General features: G+C 43.1%; 1 protein-coding gene across 2 annotated transcripts; it reads left to right on the top strand.

Annotated features, from left to right (window-relative positions):
• The first annotated feature begins 5685 nt into the window (after positions 1–5685).
• LOC124134109 (universal stress protein YxiE-like) lies at positions 5686–16419 on the top strand. 2 transcript variants are annotated; one of them, XM_046498770.2, is made up of 4 exons: positions 5692–5917; positions 11042–11134; positions 12016–12122; positions 14853–16419. In XM_046498770.2, exons 1-4 carry the CDS (start codon positions 5806–5808, stop codon positions 15051–15053), a joined length of 513 nt encoding a protein of 170 aa, XP_046354726.2. In that variant the 5' UTR covers positions 5692–5805; the 3' UTR covers positions 15054–16419. The 2 variants fall into 2 exon arrangements, with proteins under 2 accessions (XP_046354736.2, XP_046354726.2); XM_046498780.2 differs by lacking the exon at positions 11042–11134 and having other exon boundaries at positions 5686–5917.
• Positions 16420–17161: the final 742 nt, after the last annotated feature.

Genomic DNA, 17161 nt, shown 5'->3' with positions numbered 1-17161 from the left:
TCAGGGCGGTGGGGTAGCTTAATGGTAAAAGCGTTCGCTCGTCACGCCGAAGACCCGGTTTCGATTCCCGACATGGGTACAATGTGTGAAGCCCATTTCTGGTTTCCACCGCCGTGATATTGCTGGAATATTGCTAAAAGCGGCGTAAAGCCCTACTCACTCACAGAATAGTTTAGATGCGAAAGAATATAATTTGCTGGTCAAAATGATACGTGTACTTTTAACGCAGTCGTACCTGTCTAAATGTCAGGGTTGACAGAGGAATCTATTACAAGAGTGATACATCTGACATGTTGCACACACTATTCAATACACGATACATTGCATACGTCATTAGAAGGGGTCTGAAGGGTTCTTGACGTCACGCGCATGCGTGTCATGCTGCCAAAGTCACCTTAACCAACTGTTTCAGATTTATGGCATTGTACTCCTGCTAACCCTGCGCATGGATCATGGAAACACGGTCACGAATCTCTATATCACATTACCACAAGTGAAGCACGTGGTCGTAATTCTAGTTACACATATACAGTAGCCCGAGATGTATGGAACAAAGGAAGTGCTGTCGGATGCAGAGCGAGACAAATGCAAGCGTTTCACATGTTCTTACTGACGTCAGTCAGTTCTACATCATGACAGATATATAGCCCTTCTGACATAATAGACTCAGGGGTGGTCTAGTCGTGTTAGGCACCGCAATTCGCTGTGCAGAGGTGCGTCCCTTGGGCACAACAGAAACCTATGATCGTGGGTTCGAATCCATACTCGTGCTCGTGGGTTTCACCAAAGTGGTAAACGTCTGAGTCCTGCATCACTTCGGGCCTTCCTCTCATATTAAGCTGACACGCCGTGATATAACGGAATATTGTTAAAAGCGGCGTTAAACCCAACTTAGTCTGAAATAAAAAAATTAACGCAGTTTCTCTTGAAGGAATGACCTTACTTATGACTCTACGTGATACTTGTGGCATTAGCTGAATGTACGGCAATGTGGAGGGGGACGATCTACGGTTTGTTCCTTATTTGCTCAACTGCTGCTACTACTTGAGATGCGTATACGTATGACATTATTGGTCGTGCAGGTCATGGTTTCTCTTTTACCTCTGGTGTCGTCAGTGGTGTTCAGTGGCCCATTCATGTAAGTTTCACCGCTGTTTTGCCTTTTTCTCCCTATGGAATATCTTTCTGCAGATAATCGGGACATTTAGACATCGACCTAGTGTCATTAGTCAACTGCCTAGCCCAGGCCCCCGTTTTAAGATCGGAATGGTCTAGTTTGTGTACAAACACCATTCAGCTTGTACAGAATGTGTATCACTGGCACGTAAGAATTTTATGTCATGCCCAGACTTTGAAGGTTATAGTATAGTTTAGTCATACACAATCTCGTTGTCTTTGTAGGCCACAACAACATTCTGTTTTTTTACAGTCTTTCTAAAAATACACTTGGCGGAGACACATTTGACCTCCAACATTCCGACACGTTGGCGGTTGCGGGTCAGTGTAATAATAATAAGGAGATTCTGTGTGTGATAGTTCACATAGGTACTTATATGCAGCTTTTCGCAATAAGGAGATTCAGTGTTTGTTGGTACAAACAGGTACGCATTTGCAGACCTTTCTAAAATGTACCTGCAATAACACCTAAGCACTAAAAGTATTTTCTGGTGTGTCTAACTTCTTCTATCTGTGACCGCCTCCGTGGTCTCGTGGTAGAGCGTCCGCCCGGAGAGCGGAAGTTCCGGCGCTCAATCCCCGACACACACACACACACACACACACACACACACACACACACACACACACGATTTAAGAGACCGAAGGGCATAATACTCGCTCAATTTAGAAATAATGATTTCGTATAACAATCCAGGAATGAAACGCCTGTCAAATGTTTTTTTCAAGATCTGCGCTGAATGTTTTACAAGATAGACGCCATGACTCATGACGCCATGAAACAAGTATTCGCCCTAGTAGTTGGTATTCTACCGGATACTTCTTCGATTCACATCACAGGTCAGCCTGCGTGTCCACAACGATTAATTCAGGTGCGGCACTACAAGGTGTTTCTTTGTGAACTCTCAGTTTCAGACTGCTGCCTGGTTCACAATCATATACATCTCTAAAATTTCTGCCATTCCTGACCATTTACCTAAAAACGTTGTACCACCAGACCAATATCTCGCCTGCAATCACCCATATGTCTAATGCATTGGTCATCGTGATTTCCTTTTCAGTAGTGTAGTTCCAAGAACATCACTAGACTTCCAAGAATATACTTGATTCTCTTTTGGACAGTAGTCATTGGCCAGGATGTATGTTTTGACCAGAGCAAAGGTATGTCACCATTCCACCCCACAAGCGTTTGTTAAAGGGGGAGAGGTTGAAGAACGCCAATGACCCCCCCCCCCCCCCCCCCCCCCCCCTCCCAATACATGTAACCTTGTTTCATGTCCCCTTCCATACACTATTTGACCAGTCCTTTTATACTGTTAAAATTTACATAATTTAAAAAAATAATAGAACTGTGCTATTGTTCAGTTGTGATAAATGAAAGTTGTTATTGGGCAAATAAAAGGCTTTCTTTTTCAGTTCCGCTTGTGTTAAGGTCACGTCAGGGTGGTACCGAGGTATATAAGAGCGGTAACCCGCACATATATGTTGATATATGCAATTCAAAGTGGTGATATGGCGTGGTCCCCGCCCATGTGGGTCACATGTTTGTAGATATGGTAGCAGGACAAATAAGGACCAATGTTGACATCACACAGTTTGATCCATGTCCAAGAGATCTGAACACCGTCATTTCGGCTACCCTTGTATTCCGTGTGGCAAGCGTTGTGGCACATAAACACGACCTGAAGATTCGAAGGAGCACACAAAGGGATGAAGTCTTCCTTATCATAACTTCGCTTGGTTGCAAGTGATATTCATTGTTCATAACATATTAAGTTCGGCAGGTGTACAACTACTACTACTACTACTACTACTACTACTACTACTACTACTACTACTACTGAATAGGTCTTCAGCAACCCATGCTTGCCGTAAGAGGCGACTAACGGGATCGGGTGGTCAGCCTCGCTGACTTGGTTGGTGCATGTCATCGTATCCCAATTGCGTGGATCGATGCTCATGATGTCAATTACTGGATTGTTCGCCAGACTCGATTATTTACAGACCGCCGTCATATAGCTGGAATATTTGATTGCGGCATTAAACAACATACCAAACCAAAACTCCTATAAACTACTACTACTACTACTTCTTCTGCTGCTGCTGCTACTACTTGATGTGCGTATAATATTAAATTATATTGTAAATGAATTGTGTACCAGAAACCTATAATCGTGGGTTCGAACCCCAGATTCGCTCTGATTCGCATCTAGGTTTGTCAGCACATGAAACGTCTGAGCCGGTTTTCTTTAAGCTGATACGATATGAACTAATGCTTACCATAGTGTTAAACCAAAACCTCTCACTCATGCACTGGTGTATGTGAATCTGGGTGGTTTACAAGGGGAGAACCAGTAGCCACGCCACATTATAATATCCTTGCAATACGGTAGGCATATTGAATTTATTTAAGACATAAACGACGAGTGGGAGTTGTTTATCGTACAATAAACAAGGACTACGACTCATTTATTTCTACGTCTTGGAGGATGTAATAACATGTACAACTTTTAAGAATATTTACCCGTTATTATAAATAATGATGACTCCCTGAATACAAACCTCGTCAATGTCGGACAAGTCAATTTTATAAACAGGGGGGTTAAGTTTGGTATTTTCCAGCTATTCTCACAATTTACACGTCGATTAACTGAACCTTTTGTCTCAAAAAACGATTGTCATTTTTCTCCCACTTTTGGGTGCGACCGTTCGGCCATTGTGCTTATCTACATTTCTAGCTACATCTGTGGGGAACAACTCACAAAGCACTTTCCTCTCCAAAATAGCGTCGTCCAATTTACGACGTCATCACATTGCGAGCTCATGTTCGTGTCTACAGAAATGACGTAATGATGGAACAATGTTTTGTCGTGAAATGAACCATGCTTCCTTCTTCATTGTTCTTTCCGATTTATCGCGTAGCTTACTAGACCGAACAGAATTTTACAGACTTCGGACTTTTGACTTGAAGCAAACTGCATTGGATTGTGGCATAAACCATTGAAACCGATGACATCATAATAAAATGCAAAACAATGTGATGCAGTTTCATTGCAGATCGCCTGGTCTTACGTAAGCATATCTCCAAGTTGAAGTGAACCATGAACTTATGGATATACATTTACAATTCAGCTTTTCGTGACAATTATTTAAAATTTGATACATTTGTTCAGGCTACACAAAGACGTATATGTCTTGTATGTACGTCCGTGGGCTACATAATACCTTAGTGTTACTGGTTGTAAACATACTATGAAAATTATACAAGTTGGGACGACTGTGACAAGAAGTAACATTCTTTCATGTGATAAACAATTACACTGAAAAATATAGTGTGTTAAACCAACGACCTAAGTCTTTTTCATCCTGTGGAGCCAGTGTTGGATGACAAATACTGACATACGTCAGCCCTCCGGGCCAACCCGTCTATACTTAGCTCAACAGGTCATGACCCGGGCACCTATACTAATGGACGGCGCCCGACCGGTGACCGATTACTGTAAGGTCAAGGCTAAGGTAAGAGGACGACAGGGCAAGTAAGGTCATCTTGACCTTGGGGAGTTGTTTAAAGAATTCACTTTTTGATGGACTGAATCTTTTCATTGTCTCTACAGTTTGATGTTCATATATAATTCATTTTTGTGAATCTTGTGCATGTAAATAAACACTGTCAGCGTCTTAACATATACTACGATGTCTTCATATATTTTATTTGTTGTATAGTTTATTTTGTTGAGTTTAGTTTATATCTTTACTGATATTTTCTTCTTCACTAATGTGTGGACCCATGAAGATCCGGGGTAGAATAGGTCTTCAGCAACCCATGCTTGCCGTAAAAGGCGACTATGCTTGTCGTAAGAGGCGACCAACGGGACCGGGTGGTCAGGCTCGATGACTTGGTTGATGCATGCCATCGTATCCCAGTTGCCTGGATCGATGTTCATGATGTCAATCACTGGATTGTCTGGTCTCGATTATTTACAGACCGCCGTCATATAGCTGGAATATTGCTGAGTGCGGCGTTAAACAACAAACAAACAAACAAACAAACAAACCCTACTTATTCACTTATACGCTGACACTGCATAGAAAGACCCCATAATTCAGTTCAAATTCTCTGAAGAAACGTGAAATCTGACGTAAATGCACAAAGCACATGTAAATTTATATCGATATTATAGATTAGCTGTAATGGAGTATTAGTGGAACTTAGTTTTTCATATTTTGGAAATTCATGAAGGTTCTGTGAAGTTGAGTCATTGCTTGTAAATTCCCATTTTGACAAGTTATGTTTCCATTACATTCATTCGGTATCTTAAATAGTGAGCGGGCTGTTTAAAAATATCGAGTGTCCTTGAGATGTTGATGTGAACGCATCACACATTGTCGACCCCACAAATATAACACAAACAACACGCCAAAATAATATCAGGTGTCATCGTTAATATAAACACCAGTAGTACAAAAGCGCACCCAAGAGTGACACGATGCTAGCGATATCCTTGGAACTGTGCAGCCATGCATGAGGCATGAACAGTGGGCTTACATTATACTGGCCTCACGGTTGGGCCCATCCACCCGTTCATTGCTGTATTAAACCGACATCGGCAGGACGACTGACACGACAGAATGGCAACCGCCCACGAACTTCACACACATGAGAATGACGCAGTTTCCAAGGGCAGCAGGATAGTTGCCGTCGCTATAGATGGAAGCACACACTCTGCGTACGCCCTTGATTGTAAGTGTGTTGGTTTTAGTTGGCTTGTAAGACCTGGTACGAGATTTTACTTTTTCCGAGTAAGACCTGATGATTTGGGTAGTAGATGAAATTTGAACTTGGTGTTTCAAACGTCCAGTGATATGATATCAAAGACAGGAAATGAAAGTTTTCAATATTGGTGTCGGGAATCGAACCTGCAACCTCACATATCGTGTTTAGTTTTGTGAGGCATGGTTTTCCCACTGAAGTACGGGGGCAGGTGATGAAAAGTTGTTCAAGTTTACAGGTCGTGAATCCAGTTGTATGCTGTACGTGGTTTAAATCTCGCACGCTTTCGTCGAATTCCTTTTATACCACGACATACTGTATTTTTTTCAATATATGGTATCTCGATGTCTTCTTAATATCTGGTATTTCTTGCATATAGACGGTTCATGAGTGAGAGAAAGCATTCCTCCTCGGTTATAGTCGAGGAAGTAAGACCTCGGCAATCGGGATTCGGCGATGTGAGACCTCGGAGTTTCGCTACTCGGTCTTACGTTGCCGATACCCTCTTGCCTCTTACTTCCTCGACCATAACAGGGGCGAGTCTATATTGGGTCCTGTTACTTTGTTGACCGGGGTAGCGGGTAAGGGCTGGGGAGGGACGGAGGGCGTCAGTTGATTCTGATCGTGAGACGGATTGACGCGAACCCCAGTGGTTTGTTGTGTAAACGCCGCACTCGGCAATATTCAAGGCATATGTCTATTGCTGAAGGCGGCGTCATTATGCTTCAGTTGAAATAAATCACAGGCATCCTCGTCAATCCATTTCACGAGCAGCATCAACTGAGTCTGGACCAGAAATCCAGTGATTGACATCATGAGCTTCGATCTATGCAAATGGAATACGATGACATGTATCAACCAAGTCAGCAAACCTGACCACCGGATCCCGTTAGTCGCCTCTTAAGACAAGCATCCGTTGCTCAAGACCAATTCTTACCCTGATCTTCACGGGTTGGCTGTGTATACAGGCCTACTGGTTGTCAATAATCGAACCCGGGGGCCCCATCTTCCCGAGGCAAGGGATTAACTGATTATAAAAGTCCAGTTTCCACCCTTGCCGAATTCCGGAGTTGCGAACGAGATTTTAGTCGACTGCAGAATTGGGCAAAGCATGTGTACCGCCAACTGGGCGTCGACAGATATTGAGTGATTTGATGCACTTCGCGTTGAGAACCGTTGTATTTCAAAATAGATCTTGATTATCGATCAGATCGTCTTGACTGGGTTGAAACAAATGAAAGTGTTATGAAAGGTGGAATCTGATTGGTCAATAGGCGGGACATAGAAGGGACATTATTCGTAAAAGCCACTGGTGGCACTACGATCGAGCCTGGAAATTCCAGCCTTGTTCGGCAAGGGTGTTAAGTGGACTTTTATAATCAGTTGTAACCCTTGCCTCGGGAAGATGAGGCTCCGGCATGACGAGCGAATGCTTGTACCACTAGGCTACCTCACCGCCCGATGGCGTATGTGTCAGAATATGTCACAGTATAGCATTCAAATGGCCAGGGAACTGGCAGTTCTTTAGAGCAGGTACTCACTGCACACGCACAAGCTACTTATCCTCCGGTCACCAGCGTGACGGAAGTCACGTATGATGTTATACGGCGGGATGTTTCAACAATGGAGGACACAATCAAAATCAGCTTCTTGAGTATTACTTCACACAGTCTTTCACAGACGTTAAACATTATTGACAGTTTATTATGCCATAAATGTGAGCAACGACACCACTGCCTAGAAGTTCATTTCCCTAACACGTATTGAGAACGCGTGTAACGGGTGCAGCGCGTGTGCAACCCGTTGAGCACGCGTGGGTCATTCGTTGCACACGCGTGTAACATGCGTGCAACACGGGACCGGGTTTCAGTTGAAGTTGACAAATATATCAAATGTTGAATGTTACCCTGTAAGATCTGCCACATCTATCACGGATTTGATGCTATCGACAGGTTCAGCCATTTCCAATTTCCTCCACTAGTTATTAGAAACATTTAGGATCATATTTCCCTTCTCCCTTAATCCCAGCTGTCATGCACGCAAGATATAAAACATATACTTAGTGAGATCTTTATATAATTCATACAATAAACTAATGTTCATGTATGAGGATATTGATGGATGTAGGGAACAGTCCCTTTTACATATTTATGATTTAACACACAATTGCATGACAGATTATAACAAGATGAATATCAAAATTCATCACCACTTGCCAAGTTCACTAATATGTCATCAATTGGAATTTGTCACAGATAAACATGGATTCTAACCAAGTCTGATCTTCTTTTACATAGAAAGCGTGAAATGGTTGAGTGACTTCTTTCCCTCAGAATAACACACACAGAAGGAAAGGGCTAAAAATCCTGAAGACATCCTGTATCCTGTATTTCCTCTAATAATAAAATGTTACCTTTGGCATCAACAAGCAGTGATACTCAGCAGGACAATTTTGGGCAATTGTAAAAATCACAACCCCTAATGTGAAACCCCCAGTGATTGTTAAGATTTTGTAAAATCCTATCTGCAGTCAGACAACATGACAGTCTATATTCATTTCCAATATCCTCAAACAAATAGTGGGCAATGTCAGAATTTCACCCTCTGCAAAGATACCTCTATTACCCTACAAAACAAAAAACAAAAACAAACAAAAGGTGCGGTGTGGGGAAATGTCCAGTATTTAATATCAAGAGAACTACTTTTGTAACGATTTTTGTAACGATACCCTTATGGACCTTCTATTATAAGAACTACAATTTTTTGTAGACCTTTCAATTTCAAGTGTTATATGCTACTACCTTTTAAATGTATCTAATTTTACCGTTTAAAAAGGTGTTGAAATATATAAATATCTCAAACGTAATTAAATTTATCTTCACACGCAGCGCTTTTTGCATCACAGTCAATAGATATAAACCATATTATATTGTGCCATATCATGTCATGAGTATAGTATATTTAAAGGTATATATTTTGACTATAAATTATAAATGACATGTATATATGTAAATACGGATATATTGAAAATGATACTAGAACCTGTGGCTTGTGTTACAGAGGGAGAAAGTTTCAAAGGCCTAATATAATAGTAATGTATAGCTTTGTTAGATGTAAAGCATAGCAGAATATAGTAATATATACAGGCTGTTCTTTAGCATTTGGGGCCTGCTAAATAAAGGAAAACGGAAGTAAAACCTGGTCTTAACATAGCGCTTGTACACGAAACACATTCTCCAGCAAAAGTAATTAAACATTAAGAAACCTGAAAGACACCTTTGGCGTTCAATCCGTAATCTGTAGGTTTGTTCACAGGGTCAAGACGTCGATCTTCCTGAAGCATCAGCTATACTCGCCTTATTCCGCGAGAGAAGTTTCTGCTCTTGTGACCTACTGCGAAAATAGGGTTCCTTCCCGAGAATACCCCTGCCTTCTGGCTTCAAACGATCGAGGCATTTATTTTGTAATCTAGGCTTACATACATTTACATACGCACGCACACATATATAAACCATGCACACATACATACATACACATACAGTCATGTAATTACACGTACATACTAAATAGGAAGGAAGCGTGTGTATTGATCTGTTGTCTTAATCACTGACCCATCAAGCGTGTCAGTCATCATGTATCAAATCTTTATAACCGTTGACATTGTGATAACTGTCATACCTGACTTATTTGTCTGAATGGCACGTCTGAAAACAATTTTCTGTGCTATAGAATCAAAGTACCGGCGTGCTGCATGTATATAACGTACATATATGTTACGATGATGTGTCATTCTTTAATCAGTACGATGTGTGTTATAAGTATATACACTTAAAAGTAAACACATGTTAACGATGCTAATGGCAGAGAGATAAATAAACGCATGTAAAGTAATTATGGTCCAATAAAAACAATGTTCCGTCAAACCTCATAAACATGATCACTGCAAGTCGTACTAAAGACGTTTAGTGTCAAAGCACAAACAACTTTTGAATAGCAATACCATTTACAAGGATCATGTATTCTCTTAACACCATCGCAAAACATCACGTACACAATAGTACTCATATTTCCCAACAATATCACATCTAAAAATGAGACATCAGCAAGTACATATAATAAAATGTGTATTGACATTTTTCGTCAGGATAACAAAAAATTCTCTCCCTGTTACCACCTCCAAGTTCAGCTTTACATGGGTCCTCCTTTGGTCAAAGGTTTGTTCCCCCTGTAATGAGTGTGTCACGCGTTGCACATGAGTGATGAACGGGGTGGACACCCGTTTTCAACGCGTTGCACATGGGTATCACACGCGTGGCGGACGGGTTCCACACGAGTGACCAACGGGGTGCACACGGTTTGCGTGACGCGTTGCCCATGCGTGTAAGGGGAATTGACTTCTATATATAGAATATAACTCTCAAACACCCACGTGTGAGACTGTATAAATGTCAAGGCATGGCCTTCAATACCCCGCAAAGGCCATATTAGATTGGTTCGACGCACAAACGTATATACTGGTATTTTGTGTGAACCGACGCTCATGAACGCATCACATGTGACGTCATAGATCCACGACTGGAGATGCACCGTTTGACTCGTGCAGGATTATCGATAAGTTTGGAAACCACGTGCAGCTTATTATTATAAGAATAAAGACACTCTGTGGTAAGACTTGACTGGTTGTTAGTTTTGTCATCAGGCTATACACATTTGAAACATCTCTTTTTAACGTACATCCTTTCTGTATGTTTCGCAGCCCGTGAAGATCCGGGGTAGAATAGGTCTTCAGCAACCCATGCTTGCCTTAAAAGGCGACCATGCTTGTCGTAAAAGGCGACTAAAGAGATCGGGTGGTCAGGCTCGCTGACTTGGTTGAAGCATGTCATCGATCCCAATTGCGTGGTTCGATGCTCATGATATGAATCACTGGATTGTCTGGTCAAGACTCGATTATTTACAGACCGCCGTCATATAGTTGGAATATTGCTGAGTGCGGCGTAAAACAACAAACTCACTCACTCAAACCAACCAACCAATCTATGGTTCGCGTTTCTTTTCGCGGTGAGTATATTGTCGGAATCATCTCCATTACAGTCTTTATTGACAACATATGGACACCCCGGGACTACGTCATCATGGTGACTGTTCCCGAGTTGGATTCCTCCATAAAACACACGTGGAGTGAAGGTAACCTTTAAGCAATAGTGAGTGAGTGAGTGAGTGAGTGAGTGAGTGAGTGCAGGTCATTCGCTATCCCCGAGCACGGGAGATCGTTGCGTTTTCGCGCAGTTTAACGCTGTTTTTACACATTTTGTGATGGGGCGACAATGCCAAAACGCGACATATTTTGTATTTGAAAAATAACGCATTGTTGCCCTTTGGTAAAATATAAAAATAATGTTCAAAGCGCGAAAATGCGAGAAGTGGCCAAAATGTCGCGTTGTCGCATTGTCGCACTTTGGTAAATTTTGTCTCATTTTGCTTGCTTTTGTAAGGGCGACAATGCGACAGCACGACAATGTCTCTTCTAAGATTCCATAGTTACACGGCATAAAGGACATTACTGATTTATCACGGAGTTTGACTAAGAAATATTGTCTTAGAGTTTTTGTTGTTTTTTGTTGTTGTTGTTTAACGCGCACTCAGCAAAATTCGAGCTAAGTGACGGCTCTCTGTAAATAGCCTAGTCTGGGTCAGACAATCCAATGATTCATATTGTGAGCAACTATTCTAATCCGGATTCCCCACAAGGGTAGAATTTTGTAAGGCCGAAGGCAATATAATTTGTTTCCAGTATTGTATCGTGGAATAGAAATAACTCTACCAAAGTTGTGTAGTATGTTTTTCACTTATGTACATGTAGTCATCTGGGTTCTTACTTCTACTTCTCCGTGGATATCCGGGGTAAAATAGGTCTTGAGCAACCCATGCTTGCCGTAAAAGGCGACTTTGCTTGTCGTAAGAGGCGACAAACGCGATTGGGTGGACAGCCTCGCTGACTTGATGCATGTCATCGTGCGGCGTTAATTACTCCTAATTCCGGCATACCAATGTTCGTTCACCGACAGCTTTGTTCAAGTTCAACAAGCAGAATCTGGCCACTCTGATGGATGAGCAGGTGGAGAAGGTGAACAAAGACCTACACGCAGCCCGAGAGAAAATGCGCAATAGGAACGTGAGTGGCACAGAATGGCCGGACCTGTGTAACTCCCCATGGTCACAACAGGTCTAGGCCTCATGCTTGTCTCCCCGATTTTGAATCCTAGTCATAAACGATCCAGACCTCATGCTTGTCTCCCCGATTGTGATTCCTGGTCACCACAGGTCTAGATCTCATGCTTGTCTCTCCATTGTGATTCCTGGTCATAACGAATCCAGACCCCATGCTTGTCTCCCCCTAGTGATTCCTGGTCACCACAGGTCTAGATCTCATGCTTGTCTCTCCATTGTGATTCCTGGTCATAACAGATCAAGATCTCATACTTGTCTCCCAATGATGAATATTTGTCACCACAGATCGAGACCTCATGCTTGTCTCCCCCTGGTAATTCCTGGTCATAACGGATTCAGACCCCATGCTTGTCTCCCCCTGATGATTCCTGGTCATAACAGATCCAGACCCCATGCTTGTCTCCCCCTGATGATTCCTGGTCATAACAGATCCAGACCTCATGCTTGTCTCCCCCTGGTAATTCCTGGTCATAACGGATCCAGACCCCATGCTTGTGTCCCCATGGTGATTCCTGGTCATAACGAATCCAGACCCCATGCTTGTGTCCCCAAGGTGATTCCGGGTCATAACGGAACCAGACCCCATGCTTGTGTCCCCATGGTGATTCCTGGTCATAACGGATCAAGACCCCATGCTTGTCTCCCCCTGGTAATTCCTGGTCATAACGAATCCAGACCCCATGCTTGTCTCCCCCTGGTAATTCCTGGTCATAACGGATCCAGACCCAATGCTTGTCTCCCCCTGATGATTCCTGGTCATAACAGATCCAGACCTCATGCTTGTCTCCCCCTGGTAATTCCTGGTCATAACGGATCCAGACCCCATGTTTGTCTCCTCCTGGTAATTCCTGGTCATAACGGATCCAGACCCCATGCTTGTCTCCCCCTGGTGCTTCCTGGTCATAACAGATCCAGACCCCATGCTTGTCTCCCCCTGGTGCTTTCTGGTCATAACGGATCAAGACCTCATGCTTGTCTCCCCCTGGTAATTCCTGGTAATATAACGGATCCAGACCCCATGCTTGTGTCCCCATTGTGATTTCTGGTCATAACGGATCCAGACCCCATGCTTGTCTCCCCCTGGTAATTCCTGGTCATAACGGATCCAGACCCCATGCTTGTGTCCCCCTGGTAATTCCTGGTCATAACGGATCCAGACCCCATGTTTGTCTCCCCCTGGTAATTCCTGGTCATAACGGATCCAGACCCCATGCTTGTCTCCCCCTGGTGCTTCCTGGTCATAACGGATCCAGACCCCATGCTTGTCTCCCCCTGGTGCTTTCTGGTCATAACGGATCAAGACCTCATGCTTGTGTCCCCATTGTGATTTCTGGTCATAACGGATCCAGACCCCATGCTTGTGTCCCGAATTGTGATTTCTGGTCATAACGGATCCAGACCCCATGCTTGTGTCCCCCTGGTGCTTCCTGGTCATAACGGATCAAGACCTCATGCTTGTGTCCCCATTGTGATTTCTGGTCATAACGGATCCAGACCCCATGCTTGTGTCCCCATTGTGATTTCTGGTCATAACGGATCCAGATCTCATGCTTGTCTCCCCCTGGTGATTCCTGGTCATAACGGATCCAGACCCCATGCTTGTCTCCCCCTGGTGCTTTCTGGTCATAACGGATCAAGACCTCATGCATGTGTCCCCATTGTGATTTCTGGTCATAACGGATCCAGACCCCATGCTTGTGTCCCCATTGTGATTTCTGGTCATAACGGATCCAGACCCCATGCTTGTCTCCCCCTGGTGATTCCTGGTCATAACGGATCCAGATCTCATGCTTGTCTCTCCATTTTGATTTCTAGTACCAACAGGTCCAGACTTCGCGCTTGTCTCTCCATTGTGGTTCCTTGTCACCACAGATACAGACCCCATGCTTGTGTCCCCATTGTGATTTCTGGTCATAACGGATCCAGATCTCATGCTTGTCTCTCCATTGTGGTTCCTGGTCACAACGGATCCAGATCTCATGCTTGTCGGGGCGAACCGGGATTCGAACCCACAATCATAGGTTTCTTGCGTGCCCAAGGGACGCAACTCTGCACAGCGAATCGCGGCGCCTTAGACGACTGCGCTACCCGTTCCCCCTAGAATATTAAAAAAAGGCTACATAAAACCTCTAAAATCAGGTGTATTGACGTCTCATCTCTACATTGAGTGATTTCAGAACGCTTTATTAATTTCCTAAATTATGTAGTTTTGTGGTCCAAAGCATCCTTATCAACCCTTCCTCTGTGAAGGAAGAAACTTGTTTGATGACGTAACAAAACCTTTTCCTCATGCAGGGTATTGAAAATATGATTTCCATCTTATAGGCGACTGGGGGGCACGGGTGGCCCAGTCGTCTAAGGCGCCGCGATTCGCTGTGCAGAGTTGCGTCCCTTGGGCATGCCAGAAACCTATGATTGTGGGTTCGAATCCCGGTTCGCCCTGATTATGTTTCTAGGTTTGTCAGCACCATACCCGTGCTCGTGGGTTTCACCGAAGTGGTAAACGTCTGAGACCTGCATCACTTCGGGCTTTCCTCCCACATTAAGCTGACACACCGCGATATAACTGGAATATTGTTAAAAGCGGAGTAAAACCCAACTCACTCACTCAATTATAGGCGACTGCACAATGCAGGCATTTCTTCAAGTATTTACGGTATGTCTTCTCTACCAGGTGAAGGGGAAGGTCCGTGCCATGTTCTCCAGCAACGTAGGTCACGCCATCTGCCACGCTGCAGAGGAGGAGAAGGCAGTCTTCATCATCATGGGAAACCGCGGGCACAGCATGTTGCGCAGGACGGTGACCGGAAGTATCAGCAACTACGTCATCAACCATTCCAAGATCCCGGTGATGGTCTGCAGACAGAATCATTGAGGGACTGCGGCCTACGTCACTACCAGGACCCCATCGCCACTTTATACTTTTTACTATGCTGACACACATAAGTAGCGAACTTTCTTCTGTTCGATAATAATTCTGTACGTCACACGCATGTCGTGTAAGAGTGACCTCGTTTTGATAATTTTGATTGGATAACCGAGATCTTGCTAATGTCACACATGAACTATGAAACGCCAAAGCCAGAAAATATTAAACCGTCTCGATTATCCACCGAAACAGATTCCATACGGCGTAAAAAGGCTCCATTTACACAATTTTCATAAAAAAAGACGATATTATTTGTTCGCTGCCCAACGTGACACGCAGAAATACTATGGCCATGTGATGATGGCTTGTTATCAATCGAGTCCATTGGTACCATTTTTACGAAACATATTCCCAAAGTATTCCCATAAGGACAAGGGGTATTTCTTATCAGCCACAAAATTCATCACAAGTAAAAACTGTACCGGCGCAGTTTTGAATATTTTGAATTATATTAAACTATTTCTTCATAAAAATGGTACACGTAGATGCCAACTGGCATGTTAGGCTTGCTCTTACATAACGCTGACATGATGCTCAGTGCGGCGTGCCCGTGGGTTTCATCAAAGTGGTAAACGTCTAAGACGTCTATCACTGTGTGAGGGGCGGTCGGGTAGCCTAGTGGTTAAAGCGTTCGTTCGAAGACCCGGGTTCGATTCCCGACATGGGTACAATGTGTGAAGCCCATTTCTGGTGTCCCCCGCCGTGATATTGCTGGAATATTGCTAAAACGTAAAACCATACTCACTCACTCACTCACTCTCACTTCGTGCTTTCCTCCCACATCTAGCTACATTGAGTGATTTCAGAACCATTTAGTAATTTCCTAAATTATGTAGTTTTGTGGGCCAAAATCATCCTTAGCAACCCTTCCTCAGTGAAGGAAGAAACGTGCTTGATGACGTAAGAAAACCTTTTTCTCACGCACGGTATTGAAACCATACTCACTCACTCACTCACTCACTATCATTTCGTGCTTTCCTCCGACATCAAGCTGCCACACCTTGATATAACGAAAATACGGTTAAAAGCTGCGTTACTTAAACTCACCCGCTCACTCACAACTTGCGTCGGGTAATGAAAGCGTGAATAGGGGTTTCCCCTTTCAACAAAAAACGCATAAAACTGTTTCAAACGCCCAATAACGTAGTGTAGAGGATTAAGGAATTATTAAATCATATCGTCCTTATCATCCGAATTATGATAATTTTCAGTTACTTCGACATAGGTCATAACTCAGGTGTCATATTTGTACTAATACAATAATCCTTGTAGTTTTGTATCTTCTAGACGCAATAAATGATACCATTAGTTATTTTTTCGTTTGGATGTTTAAAACGGGGCAGTCGGGTAGCCTAGTGGTTAAAGCGTGCGCTCGTCACGCCGATGACCCGTGTTCGATTCCGCATGGGTACAATGTGTGAAGCCCATTTCTGGTGTTCCCCGGAGGCATGGGTTGCTGAAGACCTATTAACTTCACGGGTACATCCTAGTCTAGTAACAGAGGGGAGTGGGAACCTGGTAGTTAAAGATCTTCACGGGTAACATTTGGTCAGATCTTACGACAAGCATAAGGTACTTCAATATGGACCCAAAAATCTGAATATTCTACTTATCTCTGGAATTAAATTATTTTAAAGATATTTTTAATAAATTTTACTTCATTTCTGATAAATGAGCAATAGCTTCATTTTCATGTTGAAATTGATAAATCTAGACTTGTATATCACGGGATCATCTAATTATTATAGTTCACATGAAAAAAGACCCGCAACACGTGGTACAAGTCAAAATAGGGAACTTGGACATCACTTTAATGTGTCACTGATGCGTCCTCCAAATGTCCTCCACATGTCTAACATAAAACTTTTTAAAATCTTTACTAAGTCCTTGAATCCTGCAAACCTGATCAAACAATGTTTGAGCAAGAGTCGTGTGACCCTCTTTGTAGAATAGATTCATTTCCATGTTGAAATTGATAAATCTAGACTTGTAAAACTATTATAGAGTTGCACGGGATCATCTGATTTTTTTTTTTAGAAGGCCCGTTTGGGAGA

The sequence above is a fragment of the Haliotis rufescens genome, unplaced genomic scaffold (assembly GCF_023055435.1).
Source record: "Haliotis rufescens isolate VD_foot unplaced genomic scaffold, xgHalRufe1.0.p SCAF_16, whole genome shotgun sequence".
Lineage (NCBI taxonomy): Eukaryota > Metazoa > Mollusca > Gastropoda > Lepetellida > Haliotidae > Haliotis > Haliotis rufescens.
This window is presented reverse-complemented; position numbering and strand designations above follow the sequence as displayed.